The 26,885-nt window shown below is 32.6% G+C and overlaps 3 protein-coding genes across 5 annotated transcripts; 1 reads left to right on the top strand and 2 right to left on the bottom strand.

Moving 5' to 3' along the window:
* The first annotated feature begins 3,966 nt into the window (after positions 1-3,966).
* Positions 3,967-6,730, top strand: LOC133311723 (transcription factor bHLH112). Of its 2 annotated transcripts, none has more exons than XM_061512816.1 (7): positions 3,967-4,543; positions 4,802-5,357; positions 5,472-5,582; positions 5,724-5,789; positions 5,896-5,955; positions 6,100-6,150; positions 6,249-6,730. In XM_061512816.1, the coding sequence occupies exons 1-7, from the start codon at positions 4,197-4,199 to the stop codon at positions 6,402-6,404; spliced, it is 1,347 nt and encodes a 448-aa protein (XP_061368800.1). In that variant the 5' UTR covers positions 3,967-4,196; the 3' UTR covers positions 6,405-6,730. The 2 variants fall into 2 exon arrangements, with proteins under 2 accessions (XP_061368800.1, XP_061368799.1); XM_061512815.1 differs by having other exon boundaries at positions 3,968-4,543; positions 5,896-5,961.
* Positions 6,731-13,516: 6,786 nt separating this feature from the next.
* LOC133311709 (probable NAD(P)H dehydrogenase (quinone) FQR1-like 1) lies at positions 13,517-16,634 on the bottom strand. 2 transcript variants are annotated; one of them, XM_061512797.1, is made up of 4 exons: positions 16,430-16,634; positions 14,673-14,787; positions 14,078-14,340; positions 13,517-13,987 (listed from the first exon to the last, which is right to left on the bottom strand). In XM_061512797.1, the coding sequence occupies exons 1-4, from the start codon at positions 16,450-16,452 to the stop codon at positions 13,756-13,758; spliced, it is 633 nt and encodes a 210-aa protein (XP_061368781.1). In that variant the 5' UTR covers positions 16,453-16,634; the 3' UTR covers positions 13,517-13,755. The 2 variants fall into 2 exon arrangements, with proteins under 2 accessions (XP_061368781.1, XP_061368782.1); XM_061512798.1 differs by having other exon boundaries at positions 14,694-14,787; positions 16,430-16,629.
* A 2,981-nt stretch (positions 16,635-19,615) lies between these two features.
* Positions 19,616-22,746, bottom strand: LOC133311724 (uncharacterized). The gene is made up of 4 exons (XM_061512817.1): positions 22,716-22,746; positions 22,186-22,207; positions 19,881-22,023; positions 19,616-19,828 (listed from the first exon to the last, which is right to left on the bottom strand). The coding sequence occupies exons 1-4, from the start codon at positions 22,744-22,746 to the stop codon at positions 19,616-19,618; spliced, it is 2,409 nt and encodes an 802-aa protein (XP_061368801.1).
* Between the last annotated feature and the right edge of the window lie 4,139 nt (positions 22,747-26,885).

A 26,885-nucleotide genomic window follows, 5' to 3' on the forward strand; every position in this document is an offset into this window, starting at 1 on the left:
TAGCCTGAACTTTTTTTTCACTAACCCACCCCTCCCCGCCATAAAATGAGCCAACCTGCCCTGCCCCGTCCCATTTTGCCAGCTCTAGGTGCCACTAGCGCTAGCATTACAATTTTTAAAATCTCTCTTTATTTTCGGTAATATTTGACAATCAACCAAAAATAGAATCATGAAACTTAATCCAACATTTCTAATAATATTTTGACTTACTAAATAATTTTTTGTCATATTTCTGAAAAATTTAATTTTCCAGCATATTTATGATAACTGTGATTCTCAAGCATAAAAAATTTTCTTATTTGTCAATCGCCCCCTTAATAAAACTAGATCAGATAATGACAGTTGCATTAAGCTAATTTATCTTTATGTATGGACGATCCACGAACTTGGATTAAAATATTGTTTCCGTTAAAAAAATAAAAATAAAAGAATTATACCTATTTTTATAGAATAATATGCGTAGTATTGAATCTATTGATAGTAGTCGTTAGCTACTGGATAAGTGGTTAATAATTCACTATATATATCAAGCATGTTTAATATTTTAAACAGGCAACTTTTATGTTTTACAAATACATTTTTTGAAAGAGAAAATCTTCACATTAATATAGTCAAATATCAAATGATTTTTTTTATTAATACAAAAAAGCTAATCGTGTATATATTATGCAAGTGCAGATAAAAAATGAATGGGTGACTGGGTAAGTGTGAAGACTAAAGTGTCAACCCTTTAGGCCTTTGACTCATGGTGGTATGAAGAGGCCCCACGTGCCTGTTGCACGCGCGCATGCTTGGTGGGTCCTTTGTTGACTCTTAACGCTTCAACTAGGTCATAAGCACGACGTCAACTTTCACCGTTTGGAGAATACTTTGGGCGGCTTGCTACATATTAAAAGTACAACGAATGTTTACAAGTTTTTTATTTAAAAATTATATTATATATTTTTGGAAGTACATTTGATTGATAATATATTTCCTATAATATATAGTGTAATTTATAAAAGTTTATAAAAAAAATTTATAAACAAATATTTCTTCATATTTATATATATTTATAAATTTGTCTATGTGTTTAGGAAAGTATATAAATAAAGAAACGTATTCACCAGAATATATAGGCAAGTTTATAAAAATTTGTAAATAAAAAATTTATAAATATAATCAATCCGTAAAAAGTGTATAATAGTTAGGTAATAGCATAATAAAATTAAAGTTGACTACACTCACATGAGGAAAAATAAATTTTGTTCCTTTGTACTAGTAATCATTTGTTACTTCATCGTATTCAAAACAATTCTGTGTTTAAAAATGCTAACAATAAACTTTAACTCTTTAATATTTTATTTTGATATTTTTATTATTATGTGAAATCTCATGATGATTTCATTAAATAATCTAGACTCATTCTTTATTAGTGGGATCAGCATGAAATTTTAATGATAGATAGTATTAAAAAGAGGGTATCAATTCTACCAAAAAAACAAAAAAAGGAGAATATCAAAGAGTGTATTGTTGAAATTCATTTGTTTGTATGAAGAATAAAAAAGTCATTAAGTAACTTTAGTTTTAAAGAAATATAATTATATATGGTTGAATAAAATTTTCATTTCATCAATATTTTCTGTGATTTCACTTATTGAAGATATTAAGATAAAAAAAAAAGATATGCATGTGTACATAACTTCCTTTAATGAAATATTTTTACTTCTCTCTCGTCCCCGCTCTAGAATTTTTTATAACATATGTCTGGTTAAAAAAAAAGTCCTATCCATAATATTTGTAGTGAAGGATATGATTGTTTTACACTCTTTTTATGTCACTATTCATTATATTTTTTAATAAATGATTAGTTTTTGTGCAAGACTTACTCATATATAATGGGTTTCTTGTCTAATCTACATAGAAATTAAAATAGCATGAAATTTTAAAGAAAAAAGAAGAAGTAAAAGTGTCCAAATACCACGCTGCTATGCCAAATGTTTGAACCTTCCAAGCTCCGTTATTAAGATGTACTCAATTTTATTTTATTTTTTGATACAAAGATGTACTCAATATTAGGCAGTGGTCCATAACATAATATGACCCGAATATTCCCTCAAAATTGTTTGCATGATTATTAAGTAAACCAATAAATTCCACACGCAAGTCGCTGACAAAATTCTAAAGTTTAATAGCTTGCACTGCGGGGCGGGGGCTATATTACAATATGAAACAAGTATACTTGGTTAATTTCAAAGTAGACTTCACCTTATGTGAATAATGACAAAAATTCTTATAAGTCAATTTCCTCGCAATTTCAAAGCAAACAGAAACTTATGGATCTGACCTAACTTCTGTTATTAGATCCAATTCAATTCCATCTTTCTTTTTTCGCTACTTCTTTTTACTGTACTTGTCAAATATATATCTTATTTAATTTTGAAAATTTCGTCGTACAATGATGATTGTTGAGAATTACTCATTACTGGATTTATATGCAGTAATTAGTATTTTAAAGTCAAAATACATATTTGACTTAAATTTGTTTTTCCTTTATAATAATTAAAAAAAAAGGGTTTTTGGCATACGGCAAGTATATAAAGAGATTGAAAACTCAGCTGAAGATGTATTTATTGAATAATTGATGTCTTATTATTTTTTATTAAATAATTACTTAAATAATGTGTAACATAATTATCTTATATTTAAAATTATAATAATATATTTGATAATAATTGATTTAATTAACATGACTTATTATAAATAAAATATACACAAAGTCCTCCAAATTTTAGACCTTCAAGTCAAAATGACGACATTCATGTATCACAATCTAATCTGAAAGACATAGAACAAATGCTCAACGCCAAAGATTAGGGGTTGACACTGATATAATGAAGTGATTTTTTCTTTTTCTTTTTATTTATCTTCCTAAAAATAAGAGCTACTACATTTAATAAGTATTTGACAATGAAAACAGGTATTCTGCAGTGGTTGAAAATATCCAACAATTGCATTATTAATTGACTACCTAAAGCCAATTATGTATTCAATGTGGAATATTATCTTTCTCAATTCTCAGCAAAAAGAGCAATTTCTAAGGGAATGAGGTCCTTGACATGCGAACCTGGTCTCTGCTACAATTATGTTAGGTTAGGTATTAGTTTTTTTTTTTTTTTTTTTTCAGTAAACTGAAAGGTATCCCCACCCCCATTCGGGGGTGAGACTAATCCCAAACCGAGCACCGTAGGACCCTTGCGGGGGCGGCTCTACCCAATCCTTTTTTTCCATACCCAGAGCTCGAACTCGAGACCACTGGTTGGTTAGGTATTAGTTAAATGATAGTGTTATGTGTTAGTTCCCTAACCCACATGAAGTACACGCGCCTACACACTGCGATCTGGTCACCCAATGCGTATGTTAAAAATGGAATAATTAATACATTTTCTTACCTACTGGGTTTATTTATTCACCCCGTTAGTGATACTACAATGTCTTAAATGATAAACATTTGGACCATCCAATGGTCCTCAAGTTCATAATGGGGCACCTCAATAATTTATGAAAAAAAAAATTAGGTAAATACATAAAAAGTTAAAATGGCTAAAATGTCAAATAAGGAGGAGCCATAAATCGTTATTTAATTAATGAATAGTTAATTAATTTTATTATTTGATTAATTATTTGTTATGGCAAGCAGAGCAAAACCCATCACTGTCACCATCATCATAGTCATACTTACAAAACTTTATACACAAGGAACACAAATTGTCCACAAGTCATGTATTATAACTCTTCAGATATGTATTTAAAAAAAAGTAAGACAAAGACAAAACAAATCCAAGAAAATTAATCACAGAAACAAAATTATATTAGAAAAAAAAATGAACAAGATAGAATTAGAATTGGATTCAAATTTTTCTCTTTCTTTTTGTTTGATTTGTCAAATCATCCCCTTGTAATTAATGTCAACCTGATTCCGGTAATCTCCCCTGTCCGTACCCTTTCAAACCGTTCCATATATAAAACCTATCAACCCCCCTAACCTTTCTTATCCCAAGAAGCTAATATACATATATAGTTGTGTGTCTATGATACCGTTGTTACAGTCTTACAGAGCAACTAACTCCAGAAGAAGAGTTCAAAGACACAAACAAATCAGCAAGTACAGAACAACATACAGATTCTGCAGATAAATAGCATCAAATATTCTTGCCATGGCTGAGGAGTTTCAAGCTGGGATTTGTGGTGAAAGCTGGTGGAATATTAATTCAACGAGAAGTGTATTCCCTCTTATGAGCTCATCATCAACCTGTTCTGTGGCAGCTAATGATGCAGGGAACTATAGCACTTGGCAAACTGATCATTTCATGGATTTGAAGGCAACAAGGTCTTGTGCTGAGGAGACTAATAATTTTGTTTCTGATGGTTCTCTGGGTTTTCTTGATGCTCAGAAGCCACAGCAGAGTAGTGGAACTGGCAGCATCTTCATTGATTCCACCTTACAAATGATGGGTTTTGGCCTGTCATCTTCAACTTCATCGAATTGGAATCACTCTCTGCTGTAAGTTTTCAGAATTGGATATCCTTCACAAATAAATATGCGGTATTGTTAGTATGGTCCAAAGTTTCCACTAAGGAAGAAAAATGTTTTTTTTTTCTTTTTTTTTCTTTCTCTTAAAGCTTTTTTCTCGTTGTTTCATTTGAAAAAGGGAACTTTATCTTATCAAGCATATATGGGTATACTTCACTATTTCTTCCCCTATTGGATTCTCCTTTCCATATCCTTATCTTGTGTCAATTTCTTTTTTTTTTTCTGCAGTCATTGTACTGGAAGGCCAGAGAGCAATTTTCATTCTGTGATTCAAGAAGAAACAGGCATAGATACTACAAATAATTCTGGCGGAATCCAAGTTTCCACCGTTGATGCCTTCAAGTCAATGAACCAAGAATTTTCCTTAGATCAGCAGCAGAATCTGAATTCTGTAACCAGCACAGTTTTATCAGGTGATTTCCAAATTGGTTCAGCTTCCTATGGTTACCCTTCAACGTTGATAGAAAGCTTATATGACCCTGATCCTCAACCACATGATTCACTTTTCACCAACCCATCTATGTCCTATTCATCAACTGCAAACTATGGGACATCTTCCAATGAACTTTCACAAACATGGCCTAAAGTCCCTTCCCTTCTGAAGCCATCAATGCCAAAGCAGCAGCTTAGTGGATTGCACTTTTCCAACAATACTCCTTTCTGGAATGCTTCAGCCGAGGCACTTAATGACATAAGAGCAGGTGTTTTTGCTTCATCACAACCACAATATCACACGCAAAATCTTCAAGAGAAACCCAATTCCCCAAGTACTCTCTTAAACAAGGTAATTAATTAATTAATTAATGCTATTCAAGTTCATAAATAATCCATGGTCATTAGCTAGGGTTTTTTTTTTTTTTATTTTTTTTTTAATCAAGGGGATTTCATTTAACTGCAGCTTAAGAGAGAAGAATCTCCAGACACGGCATCAGCGGCTAAGAAAAGTTCTTCTGAGCCTGCATTCAAAAGGCCAAGAATTGAGACTCCATCCCCATTACCAACTTTTAAGGTATTGTAGTATTATACCTTCTTTTTTTTCATGACCAAAGCTTTTGGAGTATGCTAAAGTAAACTACCACTCAAGATCTTCTTTGTTTAATCTTCATAATAATTACACTTTAGATTTGATCAAGTTTATATACATGGACAGGTTAGGAAAGAGAAGCTGGGGGACCGCATCACTGCTCTTCAGCAATTGGTTTCACCTTTCGGCAAGGTTAGTTTCTTCTTTTCTTTTTTCTTTGGATTTTTCTTTAACTTTTTCTCCTCAGCTGCTTTCAAAAACTCACCAGATAATAATATTCTTGCTGATCTTATAATAGACGGACACAGCATCCGTTCTTCATGAAGCCATCGAGTACATCAAGTTCCTTCATGATCAAGTCAGTGTATGTTTCCATTGTTCTAACCTTGTTTTAAAGAAAACCCTAATTTATTGGCTAGCATATATAAACTATTCAAAATGGAAAGTTTACGACAAGGCTTTTCTAATGTTTTCAAATATAATTCTTGTTTCTTAATTTCAGGTTTTGAATACTCCATATATGAAAAATGGAGCTCCCATTCAACACCAGCAGGTATTCCAAAATGCTATAATCTAGCTATATATATACACGATATAGAAATTTCTGTTACATATGGATTTTGAAATATTTGTATATTTGTGCATGTGAAGGGTTATGATAATCTGAATGACTCAGAAGGACCAAAACAAGATTTGAGAAGCCGAGGGCTGTGTTTGGTACCGATTTCAAGCACATTCCCGGTGGCTAATGAGACCACTGTTGATTTCTGGACCCCTACGTTTGGAGGCACACTCATCGGAAGTTAGAGAAGCTAATGACAAAGAGACTCTATCTGCCAGTGGAGAACTGGTGATTATATTTAACTATATATTTGTATGTGTAATCTAAAGGGAAGAAGAAGACACGATTAGTAAAGAGAAAAGCTGAAGAGAACAAAAGAGGGAAAAAAGAAGGAAAAGGGAGAATGGAAGTGACTCTTCAAAGATGGACAGGGAATGCTGGGCCATGTAAAAGCAGAATGATGTACGCTAGCAAATGATTAGTGACCACTGGATCAGAGAACATATATATATATATATACACGAGGTACAATCCTTTGACACCAGTGTCAAATTTGAATTTCGACACCTTATCTAGGAGTCATTAGATCAAAAAAGATCAACGACTCTTTTTTGATCTAATGGCTCCTAGATAAGGTGTCAAAATTCAAATTTGACACTGGTGTTAAAGGATCCTACCTCTACCTCTATATATATATATATATATATATATATATATATATATATATATATATATATATATATATATATATATTAGCTATAGGTTCTTTAAGATTAATAGCACTAAGTTTTAAATACTTTAACGTCGGTAAGGGGCAGGAACAAGTGCTAAATTCAGTGGCATTTGACATTACATTATAGAGTTTTCAATCATGTTGTTCTTAGAGATAATATATGCCTGAATTTAGCAGATGGGGCTAGCTATCCAAAATGCCTTTTGTTCCTGCCGATCGATGTATTATTGTAGTATATATTTTGAATCATTAAAGGGGTCGCTTCAACTTTAATTTTATTATTTAAAGAAAAAGGAAAATGAACAAAATAAAGTGGATTATATTGTACTCTTTCATTTCATTTTGGTTTAATTTACTCTTTCATTTGTTTATTTGTTTGAAATGGGCTAGTGGAAATAGTGGCTCACTTGTCACTTCCCAGTTTTAGGGTTACTTCTCAAATAGGGTGTTTATAAATTATACGCGAGGGTACGCATGCGACAATGCCTTCCAAGCACGTATCAAATCATTGTCTTTAATTTGGCAATGAATCATTATGCTTCATCTATAAAAATTATGATCTGCAATACGATTCTTATGTATATAGCAATATTCACACTCGAGGTAGGATATGATAATGTGAAATTAGTAATTACAATATAATGATAATATTTTATTTAAAATAACGGGTTTTTTATCCATATTTTTCTTACTCATCATTAGTGCTGTCTTAAACAAAAGTTATAGTTAGTTGTCTCTTATATACATATCTAATATTTAATTTTTTTTTTCGTAAGCATCTAATAATATGTAATTTTATTGCAATATTAAGCTGCAAATTTTATCCCTATTCAGTTGGTGCAAAGAGTCTACTCCCTAATCTTTTGAATTAGTTTATATTGAGGGAATATAAAATAATATTTAATATTAAATATGGGGAGGACCAATTTGCACCAATATAAAAAATAACAAGTCTTATTTCCAAAAAAAAAAAAAAATCTTTAAACACCAAGGGGTGGCACAGTTGGCTCAATGAGTGGACTGTTGTGGCTGAAAGGTCACTGATTCGATTCCTAGGTGAAATATCTTGGGACCAGTGATAAAAATCTTCATATTCTACGTCTCAAAAGAGATTAATCTTATCCAAATGAACGAAGACACTCCTACGAAACCAAAAAAAAAAAATAGTAACAAGTCTTTTACTTAATCTCAACTATTGTTTCCACTTGCATCTAAAGATCCACATTACATGACTAATAAATTATAATTATTTTGTGTAAATGGGATCAACGATTAATAATGAATGTTAAACTTGTAAGTTAATCTTATCTGGGCGCGCATATATATAATTTGACATAAGATTTTGTATAATTTGACTTGACATTTGAAGTTGTAAACTTATGGGTGAATATTGGAAAATGGGGCAAGATATTCTTACACCAGGGTAAGAGTTAGAAGTTTTACACTCAATCTTGATCATTGATCCACTTGTATCCAATGGCTCATATTACTAAAAAATTAGAGCCCTTAAATATAAGTGGAATCAACGGACAAGATTGAGAGTGTAACTTACACTGGTGTAAAATGATCCTGACCCTTCGAAAATTATATCTAAGATATATATTTTGTTAATAATTTAAAGTCTTGCATATTATTTTTTGTTTTGTCATTGATTTATAATTAAGTAATGTTGTTATTTCTCTGTTATGAAAAGGAATATTGTAATAGTGTTCATGGATTATATGAATCGAAGGATGAAACAGAACATTGCAACTGTATTAACATGCTTTTAGTTTATTTAGTAGTTAATACACATAGGAATACGCATGCAGTTATACCAGCTTTTAGAGACCTCATATATTATTTAAGGTATACCAATATTGTTTCTTCAGATTATTTGCGAGTTACATAATTTTGAGTAATCAAAAGAGAAATAAGCTTAAAGCGGAAGAATCCGTAAGAGAATTGACTAATCATGAAAAAGTAGCAAATTAATAATTAAATATTTAATGGTAAATATCTGTTGGCATTCGCTTATGAGTTAGACTTTTTGGGTTGATCGGACGATAAGCATTGCACCATGCCATCCCTTAAAGCATCTTGGGATCATTCCCATGTTCTCTCTGGAGTACTCCATATCAAATATTTGTTTTCTTTATAAAGGTGTGTTTACTTAACATAAAAGAAGATACATAAAAGGAATTTCATAAAGTAAAGAAGAAAAAGACATGAAGCATCATTGTGATGTTAATAAAGTATGCGTGCTATGACTCCTCATACAAAACTTTTCTTTTCTTGTTTTGGCTAATCAATAACAAAGCCTGTTTTTTAAACTTGTACTGCAAGATTTTAAGTTTTTATTCCAGCTTGAAAAGGGTTCTTTCTTTTCTGATTTTGCAATCCAATCACCCTGAAATATTAATTGCTTCAATTCTTTAAAAGAGCGTTGGTGTACCAGTTTCAGATTCTTCCATAGCTGTGATGAGAGGCTCTCCCTTCAAATTGTTTACACCTTAAAGTGTTGTCAAGTTGCATGCTTAACCTAAATGAAATTTTCTTCAGAAAACGACACAAGAATTTTAGGGTGCTATACATACACATACTGACTTAAGCATAGCCTTAATTAGTTGAATTTGATTATTCCCAAATGGGATTTGATTTTCTCATTTTGCATGAGAATTCAATTCTCATGTTGTGACTCAACTAGTGGTGGACTCCATATTTATTATAAAAAAAAAAAAAAATTGCACGCAAATCGAAAGATCACTAACATGAGAGTTGAATTCTCATACAACATGAAAAAAAGTTTTCCCTTCCCAAATTATGATAATAAGAAGAAGGGTTTAACTTTTCTTATGTTGTAGGATTGTAGGAGAGAAAAAAAGTAAAGAGAAGTTAAATGTGAGTCCCATATTTTATATTAAAAAAGAAAAGAAAAATTATTTGGCACGGAAAACGAATTTGTGTAGAAAAATGAGAGTATCTCATGTGGCATGAGAGTATTATTTCCCTAAGAAGAATAATAAGGAATAATATTGCTGTCAGTGTATGCCAAACTTGGGGCTGAAAATATTGTGTTTGGCAGCCTAGGCTTGGCTTCTTAAAAGTGAGATAATGGATTTGGGTTGGTCATTCGATCGAGCTTATGATGGTGTTGACTTGTGTAGGACTTGGGCTTAGTTTGGGCATGACTTGCCCACAAAACCATGTATGGGATTAAACATAATGAAGCCTGACACAAAGCACTTAGGATGGGTAAACAAGTAATGGGTGAGTAATTAGGCAAGTATCCTTACTCCAAATCTTCTTCGTCTGATTAGTTGTAAATAGCTAAACTACAAGAATTCCACCACCTCATCTTGTCTAAAGAATTCAAAAAATTTAATTTCTTGACCACACGCATATTTGAATTATCTTCTACGGTAAATCATAATATAAAAAAATATATATTACTACAGTAAATCTTATCAATTTTTACTGTATAAAATTTAACATGTGAAATCATCTAAGCAATAATAATAATAATATGCTAACACACACATATGTATACATTACTTCTTACATTCTGATTTACCTCCAACTTTCCACTCAGATTAAAATATAACTACCTAAACTGAGAATGTCTCTCTACACGTTGATTCATTGCCAAATTAGTTAGACAACCAATTTACCAAAAATCGTATCTCTTAGATAATCATGGCTCATCAATATTATTAGCAAATTAGAGTTGGCAAAGCAGGTTGAATTATCATAACAAGTGCGGTTGCATATCCTAACCAATCAATCCAACATAGCCTGCTCAACTTGTGAGTGTATTAAGGTTGCATCTGAAATAGGGTGTGCATGAAGTGGTTTATAATTGATTTTGACAAAAACTGAATTGAACCAGTTTTAAATGATTTGGTTTTCAAACCAAACCAGTTTTCTTTTTTTAAAACCGGTTTGAAACATTTATGGTTCATAACCGGTTTTGATTAAAACCAATTTTAATCTGGTTTTAAATCAAAACCGGTTATGAACCATAAACCGATTATCAAGTTCAAAACCAGTTCTATAACAAATTCAAAATCGATTTTTGATGAATTGTGTTATTTTTATAAGTAGTCGTTTGTTTTTCTCGATTATAGGTAGTTTGCCAACTATTTCTTGCAAGAACCTTCATTGTTTCGAAACTCTCCGGACGAAATGATTCTGATAGAAATTGCTTCACATTATTTTGAGAGTGATTGGTAGAAGAACAGTTGAATAATTTTAAACCATAAAAAAATTGCTCTTCATTCTCTCAAGATTTATATTACTAAGAGTTTCATTTGAACTGATAGAGAAAGGTATGGGAGCTGCGTATGACACCGTAAAGAGTGGCGTGGGTGTGGCTTTAGATCAATGGAAAAAGGCAGTTGAAGTAGCTGCATCTATGATTTCTGCAGGAAACAATGGAAAATTTGTAGAGAGAAACAATTCACTTGACAACAACTTCAATTCTATCAGTGGCAAGATGATGAATTCACCTTATTTAGAAGACATAGATAATGACTCACCAAAAAAGAAAAATACAAACACGTTGAAGAAGATTGGAGTTTTATAGAAAAAGAACCATCGATAAGCACATGTGGCCCAAGTATTCTATCATTGCATAAACCTGTTAGCCAAAACAGATTTACTTATTTGTTTTTAAATTGTAGAGCAGTTTGGTTATGGATAACCAATTATTTTATAATTTGGTAAATAAGTCGTTTATAAAATAATATGCAGTTTTATATGAAATCGATTTTTAAAATATAGAGCAGTTTGATTAAGGATTGGTTTGATTCTTTTGGACATTTTGAAAACCCTTATCTGAAACGCACCGTAATAAATAGAAAAGGAAAAATAATATTTTTTTTATTTTTTAAAACAAGTAACCCTAATCTCATTCCTTCCTTTCGACAGAGACCTTTTTTTTTTTACTCATTCCTCTCCATTTTTTTTCTTCCTTTTTTTTATCTTGATTTTATTTTCTTTTAGGGTTGCTTACTTTTTCATTAAACTTTAAGCATCGTTTTGAATCTCTAATAGAATCTAAACCCCTATCCATTCCTATTTCCTAGAAGTAGATTTTGGGTTGAATCTTGGAGTTGAGGGAAGTGCTCCAAAGAGAAAGAGGTGTAACTCTCTTCTTAAAAAATTGACATTTGAGCTCTTTGAGATAAACTCCTTATCCCAAAATTTAAGGGAATCTATATTTTTGCATAGATTTATTTAGGGTAAATGTGTTCTTGAACTTTGAGCATAAATTTAGGATTTTATTTATCTTCTTATTATCCATTATTATTAATTTCTTAAATAATTTCTCAAGCTTTGTTAAAATATTTATGGTACTCATATTCGACTAAAACCTAGCTCATTGTTTATCCGGATTCATTGGAAGTATTTTAGTTGATTATTCAGAGCTATTAATTATGATGTATTTTATTCTTAGTACTATCTTTCAAGTTTTATTGTATAATTATTGCTTATTAACATGATGGGTATGGGATTTACGGGGTTGGAAATGAGGAGAACGGGAACGAGTCTTTCAAGCGTGATATGAGGGATTTGGAAGAACTTTTGTCAAAGTTGAATCCCATGGCTGAGGAATTTATGCCCCCATCACTAACAAATCATAATAGCTATTTAGCTAGACCTGGTACCCCATCTTATCTAAGTATTCGCAGAAGCAAAGTGGCGTGAAGCGAAAGTATTTTTGTCTGAAAAATTAGTCAATATTTTTACGGGATTTCCAAAATATCGGTGGTAATATTGGTTGAGATTTTTATTCACATTTTAAAATCATGGGTATGTAATTTTTCCAGAAAGATTTTCACATTTTCACTCTTCCTTATATATCAAACTTGGTAAATAAAATTTTCAATATCAATTTCCCCGAAATCTCAAATTTACCCGCGTACCAAATGCCTCCTAAAAATTTTGTAATGAATAAAAATAATATCTATACTTAGGTAGTGTTTGGTAGAAGATTTATTTTGGAATTGATGGGAAAGTGTAAGTGGATATTGGAAAATACCACGTTTGGTTCAGGTTTTTGAAAAAAATACTAAGCAAATAAGATAGATAGGGAAATGACTTTTGTGTTGATTTTTAGATAAAATTCACTGTTACAGAATACCACTTGAGATGTGATATTTTGAGATAACTGGAAAAGTGAAAAAACAGATGCGAAATTTCTCCCGAACATAGATTTTGCAAATTTAAATAAATTTTCCTGGTAATATTTCGGTCAACCAAACAACTTTTTTTACGTTTTCCTACCAAACTCACTTTCCAACCATTTCTCTAGTAATTACATTTCCCTAGTATTCAAAAAAAATTTCCTCAACCAAACGCCCCTTATTGAAAACTCGGTGCAAATAGAAATCAAAAATCAAATCTATACTTTTCGTAGATGGTTGAGCCGACAATCCACTTAAAAATGGGATGAATTAAAAACTCGAATCCACTAACCAATGTAGACCGACCCGCCCCATCTATTTTTGATGGGTTGCAACGAGTCAAAACGGGTTGACTAAAAAACAAGTAATTGTAATTCCCGCTAAACAATAAAATATGTTCGTTTTGCAACTCTATGAGCAGTGTAATGCTAAAAAACTTGAAGTCATTGAAACTGGTAGCAATTACCAAATTCTTGTTATTGACAATAAGCACTATAAGAAGATGCATTATGACAAGCGACAACAATTGTCTTCAACAGCTCACCAAAAGAAAAAACAATTGTCTTCAACAAAGAGTACTAATTTATTCTCTCTCACTCTTTTTTTTTTTTAAATATTAATATCTTATTCTGTTTGACAATATGGTAACTGGAAACACAATATGCTATGGCAATAGATGTGTATGGAGAATAAAAATCACTGAGATCCCTTGAGCTTCTTAGCAATGCCTGCAAAGTACTTTCCCTGATGGAAAGCTTGAGCCAATTCTAACTCAGTAGGTTGTCTTGTGCCATCTCCAGCGTAAGTTCCTGCACCATATGGGGAGCCACCCTTAACATTCTCCATCTCAAACATGCCAGCGCCAAATGTGTATCCAATGGGGACAAAAATCAATCCATGATGAACAAGCTGAGTAATAGATGTCAACCTGTAAAATTGTAAAATCAGAAAACAAACAGTGAGTGAACACAAAATGAACAGTGATGGAAACATTAGCATTAAGAATTCAGTAACTTACGCGGTAGTCTCTTGTCCACCTCCCTGAGAGGCAGTGCTGTAAAAGATGCCAGCAGGCTTTCCTGCAAGTGCCTGTGTACGCCATAGTCCTCCAGTTGCATCCAAAAATGCTTTGAATTGAGAAGCCATCATTCCAAATCTTGTGGGAAAACCAAACAACAAACCATCAGCCTCAGGAAGCTCATTGGGTGTAATAACTGGAACATCAGTCTTTGGAGGTGCTCCCATCTTCCCAAGGACCTCTTCAGGCAATATTTCAGGTACCTGTAATAGATAAAATATTGTAAGTGCACAAAGAAAATTCCCTGTTTGTTCTGATTTTAAGTTCTAATGGAAGGTATAACTTCGCTAAATCATCTTAAAGATATTTTACTATGAATATTTGAACACTTTGGTGACAAGAAGCCAATCTTTAAAAGATTGGAAAAAGCTGTCACCTCTTCCACATGTCTATGATTCTACCTAATTAAAAATCTCATTCATATAATGACAATGTGCTATGTTAAAGGGGTGGAATAACTGAGCACAAATAAATTGGTTCTTACTTCCCCTCAGTACATAATTTATCCTTTAATATAAATGAAAAGGTTTATAACTAGAGAGACTATAATACAAACCTGCCAGAGTTTTGCTTCTACTCCTTCCACGGAAGCAGCCCCTTTTAGGATCTCTTGAGCTAGCTTCTCAACATGTCCGTACATAGAATAGTACCTAAACATGCAATGTAAATTTCAATCAGATTCATGACAGAGCATCATATATAGAAGACATTAACTATAACTTCAGAAGGAGGAAACGATCTTTTATAGGTCTTATGATACTAATTATCACTAAGGAAGCCAAAATCGAAAAAAAAAAAATGTTATTCGAAAATTATGGAGCTTAGAAACTCTTTACTGGGTAAAGACAAATGAGATCTACAGAAAATGTTTAAATATGGGTGAAGCATCAGAATCACTATAACTCAACACATAAGATGTGATTCAGGGAAATATTGCTACACCTTCCGACCATTAATGCATCAACACAGGAATTTGGTCGCACATTGCTCTCACCATGGTCCAAGGGCAACTATAAGCATTATAGTACCAGACAAAACATGATGACACTGGTTACACTCTTACAGTAAAAAACCATTAAATCGATTTTCCCTCTTCTACATAAAGATGGTAAAGGTTGGGATTGAAGAAATATTAATTTCTGAAAATTCGACTTTTAACAGAATTGCAAGTCAAGGAAATAAAGACCAATCCTATTAGTTATCAGAGCATGCAACTGGAACAACCATCAACAATGACAAATGCCAGGACCACAAACTCTAAAAATGGGTGGAGCTTGCACTCGTCTCTTCATGGTTATTTCCCTTTACAGCCTTATTATTTGGGAAAATGTAGATCTGGGTTCACAATTTGCCCTTGTGAACCCCCTAAATTTGATGTCAAAACTATTTTTGTCGGCTTCTTTATCTTTCTTTTAATGTGATCATAATTGTTTCCACTGCAAGCATTATTATGTTACTCAAACATGGGGCAAAAAGTTTTCTTGCCAACACCCAACAGAAATGAAAACAGGTATGTACAAAAATTTCTCCTCCTTGGCTGCAATTGTAAGAACTGAAAATTTTTTAATTCTTCCTCAAGCCCAAACAGATTTGATTTCAGGATTATGTAATTTAAGTTATTATTTAATTTTGTTTCTTGAGATTTTACACAAGTCCAGCAGCAAAGATGTAATACATTCAAATACTGAGTTGGTGACAAACAGCAGAATCCCCAAATCGTCAACTTTCGAGGGACAAAAACAACAAAATAGCATACCATAATGAAATGACGAGGCAATACAAACATTAATAGTTGACTTTACTTCGTGAAAATTCTTCAAAAGGAAGACACATAATGCACTAGAAGTCTAAAACTTATAGCCACTACTAAAGATCCACCACTTCCCAATTCATCAATCTACAAGCACCCCATATCTAATACCAAAACGAATAACTGGGAAGGGAAGCATATAACCATGGACACCCGAAATGATAAGACAGCATCAAAACGAAAGAAGAAATAGACTCCACAACAAGCAAATAAGCGGAGCCAATCAAAAAAGGAGAAAAACAAAAATAAAACCATGCCATCAATCATTATGTGGCGAAAATGAAGCAGACCCAGAATTCAGATGAAATCAAGGATTGATAAATTGATGAACTTTATCATAGTAAAGTGATAAGTAAGGAGAAAAGAATAAAATCCAATAAAATTGGAGTGTTGAACGAAACCTCACTATCAAAGCAGGTGATTGTGCCTAACAAGAAGACAAAAGTATAAGCAGGAAAAACGAGGGAGGGAGAATGGCTTACACAATGTAAACTTTAGTTGCCATGGTCGTAACTTGCAAAGCTCTGCTCTTCTTTTTCTCTGTGGAAATCAAAAGGCGTTGGTGAATGAAACGTTGACAGGGTTACCTATTCTTATAATAGCACTCCTTCTGTAATATAATCTTATGATAATAGTTTTAATGAGAGATGCTCGGAAGAAAATTTGTTTTATTAAGATGGATCAAGTCCCAATATTTACAAACAAATATTTCAACTAAATAATTTAGCTCTGGCTTATTTATTTGGTCCTTATTGTTACTATCAATTATTATCATTACTATTGTTATTATTATTATTTTGATATTTATCTTTTGATTAGTCCAATTAAATGGAAGATGATGCATGATTGGTGGGTCAACTCTTACTCTTACATCATACACATGGTGGAGTTGTTGAAATCACGTCCATCCATGTTCATTTTACCTGCAAATGATATATAATTTCTCATTATTGTACAATAAAAAAACAAAACTTCTATGTCTTGAATATGCCAAAATTGTACCAGAGAAATTTCTCTCAGTTTTTCAATTTTCTGAATCCGGTGACACAGAATGTCCATGTTCATTCATGTATAACATATTAAAAGTTTAAATAAACTAATTGTAAATATGAATTAGAAAATATTTTTCTTATTGGCTTCATAATAATATTTTGATTAATATTATGAATTTTAATTTAGATTAAATTAAATATTTTTTAAAAATAAATGATATATTAAGATCATTTAAATGATTAAATAGGTAAGTGATATAATTTTTAAAGGAGATTATTTTTCTAATGAGTAGGATAGAAGTTCTATCTCCTACCAACACAAATGAAGTGGAAACCATCGATTTAAAAACTAAAAAATAAAAGAAAAAGAAATGACATGTTATTCGATGTAAGTACAATATCATAGAGTAATCTTATTTAACATGATAATATGATTTTCCATTTTAAAAGGAATTATGTATTTTATTTTTGGCTTTAATGTTTCTAAATGCAAATAAGTTATTTACATTCACTCTCAAAACAACATCGTTTTGAATTTAAATATTAAAAAATTATAATGATAGATACTATTATAACCTTGAAATAAATTATAATTTCAAAAATATCTTGGTTTCTGTCTCAAAATGATATCGTTTTGGGTTCAATAGAAATAATTTATCTGCATTCATTACTGTCACTGAAAAAACAAACCCTTAATATTTGTATTCATTGACAAATCAATAAAAATATTTTTAAAAAAATTATTTCATGCGAATTTCTATCTATTTAATTTATTATTTGGGAATAGTGTTTGTCATTTTAATTCAACCTTAATGACTATACATCGAACAATATTTTAAAAAAAAAACTTGTCATTTTAATTCAACCTTAATGACTTTGAAACTTCTTTAAAGCATGACATAAGCACAGCAATAAACATAATCATTTCTTGACCATCTAGTTTTATCTAGTATTTGTTGTATAAATTAACTTTCTCAAATAGTTCAAAATGGTAAATATTTAACTATAAATTTTTTAAGAGAAATATTAATTTCATGTCATATAAATTTTTTTTTTCATCCACTCACAAATTAAAGGAGACGAAAGAAAGAAAAGAGGAGAGAGGAAAAATATAAAGTGGGCTTTGACTTTGAATTTTATGTGCATGAGATAATTTTTCTCATTATTTAATCATAAAAACTCTAATATCATGGCATGATTCTGCTTTTAAATGATTAGTTTTTTAGGCCCTTCATCTTCAAGCATGTAATTTATCTTAAGGATAAGGCCAAAAGTTATAAACTAATCGTTACAACTTTAAATTACATGCAATTTGATAACTTAAACTTTTTAATACAACTTTAAAATTTTAACAGGCGACCGAAGTCTTATTTTTTACCATTTATTAACTTAAACTTCAAATATTGTATGCAATTTGTAATTCAAAATAAGAATAAATATGTATCCTTATGATCAATGGTTTTAATAATCAGCCTAATTACGCAATAAAAAATTAAATGTTTTTTGAGTTCTAAATATTCATGTATTATTGTGGATGATTCTTACGTTCAATATACGCATGAATGACGCTTCGCTTTTTAATGGGATAATTACGATTGACAACGATTATTATTAAATACTTACTATACCATTCTTTGAAAAGTATTTATTTTTCTTTTTTAATGGTGGATAATTTGGTGATAGTTAGACTCTTCCTTTGTCAAAATAGAAAATTTAAACATGAAATATTCCTTTCTCATGCATCATGGTCTGACTTTTTAGTTCCTTATTATTTCATTTAATACTCCTTTTTATTTTTCAATTAATAACATGTTTTGATTTATGGGCAGTTGATCATATAAGTACACTAGCAAACAAGAGAAAAAAATATTCCAATCCATAGAAATGCGGTTTTTTTTTTTTTTTTTTTTGGTATGAACGTGAAACTCTGAATGATATGTTTTTAATTGGGGTGGGGTCATTTTTATTTATTAAAATTTGCCGGCGGCTATGATTCGAACGATGTTTTATATACACAATCAGTTGTACCTATACTATAAAATTGGTATCTATATTACAGATCTGGCAGGCCAATCCATTACGCTCCATATAATATTACCAATGACAACTCAAAATTTGATACAAGATTTTAATAAGCAAAAAGCATGGTTGCCCCCATTCTCTTCATTTGGATCAGAGATATGGACCCACAAATGCATAAGCACAAGTAAGAGAAATTAATGGCTTTTGTATCACGAAATGTTGAATACCATGCCCCGGTTTCCATCATAGCAAATAGAGTGTTGCTTGCTTGGGAGGGGAGAGACCATAAGTCTTTCAATTTTATTGTTTTCTTTCATTCTCATTTACTCAAAATTTGTGTATAATGGAAGGCTCACTGAACATTCTACTCCGCGATCGTAGCCTTTACATGGCTTTTGGTAGGTTTTCGTTGGCTTTTGAGGGGATAGCATTATAGAAGCTTTCCTTGTGAAGTTCCTATAGTTCACCAATGACACATAATTTTGTCGCATCGCTGCAAATTTACTATTCCAAGTTTCTGATTGCTAGATAGGTTCCCTTCTAAGAAATTCATACAGTAAAACCCAGTGGCGGATCCAGGAATTTGAAGAAGGGTGGGCACTCAAGTTCAAGTACATATATTTTAACAAGAAAAGTATATTACAATAAAAATAATTACAATGTCATTCTTCTAGGCTTTATTTTTTGGAATTCCATCATAATTGCCTCATTATCAATGCTATCAAATACATCTTTCTCAATATATGGCACTAAACAATCATTCAACCATTCATCTCCAATCCGATTACGAAGTGCAGTCTTGATGTATTTCATAGCTGAAAATGCTCTTTCCACAGATGCAGTTGCTACGGGCAAAGTTAATGCTAACTTTACAAGTAAATAAACCAAAGGATACACAATATGTTTTTTTCTTTTCAACCATCCTCTTGGCAAGATCAGCTATTCCTTGCAAATTCAAAAAATCAGGATCACTTTGCATATCAAAAATATACGTGTCGAGCTGATATTCAAGCATGACAAAATCATTCAAATCAAAATCCGAAGGATAATAGCCAGCAAATTCACACAACTTATTCTTGTCAAATGCCGAGAAAGAGTTGCACGGATTTAAACATGCCATGCATTCCAGCAAATTCGAGCTAACTTCACTAAAACGATCATCCAACTCTTGAAGTTGAGTATCTATCACTGCATAAAATATGTCAACCTTAAAGTGATGCAGATGAGTAACTGGTCCTCTACGTTTTGTTCTCCCTTGTAATGCAAGTACACTTTCCATATCAGGGATATCTATATCATGTTTTATACAAAAATCAGAAGTCTTCTTAAATAGATTATCCCACCCATTATCCCTCATATTCTGTAATAACACCTTTGAAACTTTTACAAGAGTCATAGCATTTACAATATCTTGATCTTTTCTTTGAAGTGTTTGTGACAACTCATTCGTTATTGCCAAGACCTTGATCATCAGGTTCAAAAGTAATACAAATTCAAAAGTTTGCATACGCATTATAAGGCCAGAGGCTTCAGACCTTTTTGCTTGCATAAGGGTTGTATCGTCTTTTATAATCTCTAGCACATCAAGCACTGGATCAAACAATGTACACAGACTTACCAATGATCGGTAATGTGAGCTCCAACGTGTATCCCCTGGTCGTGACAAACTCATTTCTTGATTCAAGCCTCTCCCTGATTGAACATCACCGCTTGCAATACTTTTGACTATCTCATCAAATTGCTTTTCTCTCAAAATATCTGCTCTTTTGCAAGAAGCACCAGCTGCATTACACAACAACGGTATAAAATTAAAGAAATGAGTCAAAGCGTAAACCTTTTTAGCACAAGCTACTAGAGCTAACTGAAGTTGATGTGCAAAGCAGTGAACATAGTAAGCAGAATTATTTTCAACTAAAATCAAGCTTTTCAGACCACTAAATTGACCACTCATATTGCTTGCGCCATCATAACCTTGACCTCGAATCTTTGTCAAGCTCAAGCCATTTTTGGCAAAACTTATCTCAATTGTTTCTTTAAGTGAACTAGCTGTAGTATCTGAAACATGAACAAGACCAAGAAAACGCTCAATAATGTCACCGATGCAGTTCACATATCTTAAAACAATTGCCATCTGTTCTTTAATTGATATATCACGAGCTTCATCAACTAGTATAGAGAAGAAATTATCCCCAATATCTGAAATAATAGCTCTGGTAACTAAACTAGCAGCAACAATAGTAATATCTTTCTGAATTGAGGGAGCTATCATTATGAGATTTTCTGGGGCATTATTCAAAGACACATAATTTACCTCCTCATTGCTTTCACAAAGGAATTTTACAAGCTCCACAAAATTTCCCTGATTCATTGAAGCATCTGTCTCATTATGTCCCCGGAAAGCCAAACCTTGTCGTATGAGATATCGAATACATCGAATAGAACCATTCAGACGAATACGATAATCCTGTTTGGCTTTGTCAGAAATGCCAGACACAACAATGTCAATATGTTGATTTTGATTCATCAAATCTTTGGCAGCACTGAAGCACAAGTTATGAATGCTTCTAACTTTCCCAATATGTTTAAAAAGCCGTTGTTTGTCCTTCCAATTGCTAAATCCTTCTCCTGTAAATGAATCATGACCAGCCCTTCCATCACCATGCTCACATTTAAATAGATAACAATGCAAGCAAAATACAACATCTTTTGATTCACTATACTCCAACCAAGTTCCAAACTCATTGTACCATTGAGGATTAAATCTACGCATTTTACCCCCAATTAAGGATTGAGGAAAGTTGTCAAGTTTTGGTTGACAAGGACCATTCGTTAGATAAATTCTTCGAATCATTTCCCTTTCTTGAGAACTCTTCGCAAATCTCATAATAGGAAGTCTTTTACCCGGATCAGGAACATACAAATCTGGTGGACCTTCTACTGTTGGTTTGTTCTGACTTGAGGGAGTAGCACACTCATTTTGTTTATCCGGTGGACCTTCTTTTCGAGTACGTTTAGTACCACCACTTGACTTTGTAAAAAAAGAACCTACATACCTTTTCATCCTAAAAAATAACAAATGAGAAAAAGTTGTCGTGCTTATCAAACACCTTATAATACAAAAACAGAGGATGTGTTTAGCATGCTATTCAAAGGAATGATAGGCTGATGCCTTGAAATATTCCAAATAGGCATGGATTAAGGTATTGAAATATTCAATAACTAACCTGTGATAAAGAGGGAGAGGAACTAGGAAGTAAACAACAAAGAATTAACCAAGAATAACTTCAATAGCTCTCGTGATCATATAGATCTCCCTGCGTATAAGATGAACAATTCCATAAAGAAACAATTTAACTATGTACATATATATTCTTCTAGAACTAAGGGAAAAAGTAAAAGGGCTAATAGATCCATATATTCTGTACTGAGGCGAATTCTCATTGGTGATAAGAGATCTTCATCTTAGTAAAGTATTTTCAAATATGTCCTAGAATTTGGACTTTAGAGATTAATTAATGTATAAAAAAACAAGAATCGGGTTTAATTTTATTTCAACCGAAAAATAAATAAATTGGGATTCAACACAAGAATCGGGTTAATTTCCAATTGAATGTATTAGTCGAACAAGGATAAGGCAACCGAATCAATGAAGTTTCATTTCTTTCCACTCCAGTATCATTGATAGCAATCAAATCAAATCAACCACTTACAATGCAAATTGAAAATAGCTGTGCTCAAAGGGAAGGAGAATTACCTCTCAACGGCTGAACCTGAACGGAGGACATCTTCGACTTCGACCCCAGGCCTGTGCTCGAAAGTTTTAAGGATGGCCAGCCTTAACGAATGACGACCCTAGCTGTGCTCGCTTCAACGCTTCGACCCTAGCTGTGTGCTCCGAATTAGGTACATAGGTTTTTTTGATTTGGTCTAACGAAGGTGGTCTGCTTACTGATGGAGGAGAAAAACAAAAAAACAAAATATAAAAAAACTTAATTTTAAGTTAGGGGTATTTTAGTCTTTTCATGTCAAAATTTGAGGGTGGGCAAGTGCCCACCTTGTCTTTGACTTGGGTCCGCCTCTGGTAAAACCAACCTGCCCTGACTCCATTGGTCAAAGGAATAAATTAATCAATGGAGCAAAATTATAATGTAATTTTTTTAAAAAAATACAACTATTTATGTACTAAAAAAATAAAATTAAAAACAATTAAAGGTTTCTATAAATTTTGTGATAGTTTCCGCTAACCCCTCCCTTGCTACACTACTGAAATAAATTGAATACATGTTAGTATTGGATTTTGCTCTTTTATTAAAGCTCAGTTGGATCTAATGTGTAAGAAGAGTCCAATAAATCTAAAGCTCATTATAACATCTCGAGTGATGACAAGGGCGGGGAGTGATGGACAAGGAACGACTCCTGACAGACTTCCAGCGAAGTTTACATGAATGAATCGAATCGATACTCGAAAGAGAGAGAGATTCCAAAGACTGTGCAGGTATGAGACTGCACAGTTTGGAATAGCTTATAAGAATGAATTGATATTACCTATACTAACACTGAAAAGTCTTCGTGTTAGGATGTGAGGATATTCATTGATTCTTGAAGCAGCCAAGGGGTTACACTCATTCAGCCTAGGGCTAGGTTTCTTGAAACTCATATATATTCCGCATTTATAGTCATCACCCTCTGATCTTCACTATGTGGTTGTTGGGATTGAAGTAAGGTCATTTTCATGATATTGAGAGAGTGCTCACACACCACTCATTCTCCCTTGAAAAAAAATGAGAAAAATTTATCACTAACGAGTCTCAAAGGAGATTATTTACGCATAGGACTTCGTGAATAAAAATCAAACATAGAGAGATATTGCACAAATCTGCATGACAAGAGATAAATCGGGATACTGACCAAAATGCCACTGTTCACCAACTTTTTTACCTAAATGCCACACGAACAATGTTATTTTCCAATCTGCCACGGGGGCAAGTTCGCTTCTGACACAAGCGACCTCGGTTTGCTGACGTGTCACATTTTTAGTGGATAACAAGTATTAAATTTAAAAAAAAAATAAAAAAAAATGAAGTTCGCCTACCATGTAGGCGAACTTGATTAAAATATTGTTGGAACCGAGGTCGCCTGTGTCAGAAGCGAACTCTGACACCACCAGGAAGCTGACACATAAGCAAATCGAGGTCGCTTGTGTCAGAAGCGAACTTATCCCGTGACAGATTGAAAAATAACACTGTTCGCGTGGCATTTAGGTAAAAAAGTTGGTGAACAGTGACACAATGGTCACTGTTCCAGATAAATCAGAATCATGGATCTTCTAGAGATCCAATTGCGCCTATAGTTAGGAGTTAGGACCTAGTAAAGTTGGTAGTTATATTTGCTGGCTTTTCCTTTCATCAACGAACTTTGTTTTCGGAAATTTTACAATACAAAACACTTCAGTAAAAATTCAGACAATTGGGGACCTAATTTTCCTTTTCACGTGTAGTCATAAAAATTTACAAAAACTTCCATTTTATGCAAAAATCATGTAATTTTTAAGAAAGTTGGTATAGGAATAAAAGTTGTGACGGGGTGTTAGAGATGGTCAATATGCTAGTATATAAATAATATGATTTGAATAATTCAAAGACATTTTTTTATACAAAGACATTTATTAAGAGAGAGAGAGAGAGATGACTAGCATTCTAAAATGAAAGTGATGTTTTCAAGAAATTAAAATAAAAAATGAAAGTGTTTGGGAATTGAGCTTTTTTATTCCTGAAATGAAATAGTTTGAATAAACCTAGGGTTTTATATATGTTATGTTGTAGGACACTTTTAGTGTCATGTTACTCTAATACATTTGATGTGAGTCCCACTTAAAAAGAAAAAAAAGAAAAAGAAAACAAGGCGGGTCCCATTTGTTATGTGAGAGTAACATGACAATAAGAATGTCATGCAACATGATATGTATAAAACCCATAAACCTAAGGGGGCGTTTGGTTGAGGAGAAAATTTTTGAATACTAGGAAAATGTAATTGATAGGGAAATGGTTGGAAAGTGAGTTTGGTAGGAAAATGTAAAAAAAGTTGTTTGGTTAGAAAAAATTTTACCGGGTAAATTAGGTAAGATTTATAAAGTCTATGTTTGGTTTGAAGTAAAATATAGATGGGGAAATAGGTTGAAATGACAAAAATAACCCCTTTGTAATTTTTTAATATGAAATGACGAAAATTGGTATGCAATCTGAATATCATTTTGAAGATAAGGACTTGTTAGATTATTATGGTTTAGGGGGGTCAGGACTTGATGATCAGTATTGATGGTCTCTATTAAAAAAAGAAATGTAAATTAAAAAAGCTGCACTTGAAAGGTAAACAGGACATTGCATCCAATATTAAGGTATTGTTAATGACATGGTTCATAACTGAATGAATGATACGATGGTGATGGATCGATATTAGCTAATATCAGTCTAATTTTGTTTTCGTCATTGCAGCACAATGGTTTCAAAGCACATGACTTCCTAACCTGTACTAAGAAATCTATTTCATCCAATAAAGAACGCAAGTATATCACTCTGTTTCAAACCTTAACAGTGCACTTCCCATTCATTTTGGTTGATATTGTATGGGATAGCTTATGAACTCCCACCATAACCAACGATTTTGTTAACTGATGCTTGGAATGGGTTTCAAACGAGAGACAACAACAGTATGCTACGCATATGCAGAATCACTTCGATGCCCCATTGGGTTTCTTTCTAGGGCTTCCTGCTGAATCAAACGAGAGAGAACTAATGCATCCTACTGAAAATTATCTTTGTTGCAGAAGTACGACTTCTTGCAGAAGTACGACTTCTGTAGCGGAAACAGACCGAAGAGACCCCACTTCATTTCAACAACGAGGGTCATTTTCGTCTCCAAAATTGTGCTGCTCCTTTCCTTTCCCAACTAAACTACGAATACCACCTTCGATGTGGGTTTTTACAAGAGTGCTTTTCGTCAAATTTTACAAAAGAAACACAATGGCTGGGCAAACGGTTTTGATGGTAAAATTTATTGAACTCTTGTACCAAACATGGCCAAGTAGAAATACCAGCGAAAGTTGCCTAGCTATCTGAAAGGAAAACCCCTACCAAACGCCCCCTAAAGGGGAGTCTGGAAATTGGGTGGCTCTTAGATGTCAAGTTGTCCATTAGGTACCAAACTCGGTCTTGGGTGGGCTTTTAATATCAAGCTATGAGTTTTGACTTTCTAGCACACTATAAGAACTAGGGCTCAGATCTTTGAAAGTCTAAAGTATGGGCTTGAGCTTCAGTACACCCCAATCGCTTCTGTTTATGGGTTTCATCTTCCTGTAAAAATATTATGTACAACTAGCAGTACTCTCTTTAAAATCGGAGCGTGTCAAAATTCTATTACTAACCTTGACTTATTGGAATACCCTATATAAACCTTAGTAACGCTGTAGCCTGTAGGCAATAGAAACCCCTCACTTCAACCAAATATGCTTCGTTGTTTAAAATTCAGCTAATTAAGCTACATTTGATTAAATATTTAAAAGTCTAAAAATGAAAAGAAAAATTTAGCAATGTTATTTACATATTTTTTGCAATCTATGATTATGCCTGGTTTAACAGCTGCCATTGAATTCAATCGGTCACATGGGCAATTTTTTTTCTTAGAAAACTGAAATTACTGTAAACATTATTCCTTAAACTGACTCGAACGGCACTGGTTATATTATTAGCTCGCCTACTCCTCATGCAACTTCATTTTACGGCCATATACTTATATTTTGAAATGATGACATGAATTTAAAAGAATAGCAAAATGCGAAACATCAGAAACCAATTTCAAATTTGAGACCGCAAGTTGTTTATTTATTTCTAATAATGATAACAATTTGAATCAAATACTCCTCATAATT

Source organism: Gastrolobium bilobum, unplaced genomic scaffold, assembly GCF_033153095.1.
Source record: "Gastrolobium bilobum isolate Gb01-03AN ecotype WA unplaced genomic scaffold, APGP_CSIRO_Gbil_v1 utg16495, whole genome shotgun sequence".
NCBI classification, from domain to species: domain Eukaryota; kingdom Viridiplantae; phylum Streptophyta; class Magnoliopsida; order Fabales; family Fabaceae; genus Gastrolobium; species Gastrolobium bilobum.

Bases quoted from the DNA above. Each gene is read 5' to 3' on its own strand.
- LOC133311723 (XM_061512815.1), top strand. From the start codon at position 4,197: ATGGCTGAGGAGTTTCAAGCTGGGATTTGTGGTGAAAGCTGGTGGAAT. The intron at 4,544-4,801 runs GTAAGTTTTCAG...TTTTTTCTGCAG, and splicing joins AATTGGAATCACTCTCTGCT to TCATTGTACTGGAAGGCCAG. The intron at 5,583-5,723 runs GTATTGTAGTAT...ATACATGGACAG, and splicing joins CCCCATTACCAACTTTTAAG to GTTAGGAAAGAGAAGCTGGG.
- LOC133311709 (XM_061512797.1), bottom strand. From the start codon at position 16,452: ATGGCAACTAAAGTTTACATTGT. The intron at 14,788-16,429 runs GTAAGCCATTCT...TTGCATGTTTAG, and splicing joins GCAACTAAAGTTTACATTGT to GTACTATTCTATGTACGGAC. The intron at 14,341-14,672 runs GTTATAAACCTT...TATCTATTACAG, and splicing joins TTTGTATTATAGTCTCTCTA to GTACCTGAAATATTGCCTGA.
- LOC133311724 (XM_061512817.1), bottom strand. From the start codon at position 22,746: ATGTCCTCCGTTCAGGTTCAGCCGTTGAGAG. The intron at 22,208-22,715 runs GTAATTCTCCTT...TTTACTTCCTAG, and splicing joins TCAGGTTCAGCCGTTGAGAG to TTCCTCTCCCTCTTTATCAC. The intron at 19,829-19,880 runs GTTGAAAAGAAA...TTACTTGTAAAG, and splicing joins CTGATCTTGCCAAGAGGATG to TTAGCATTAACTTTGCCCGT.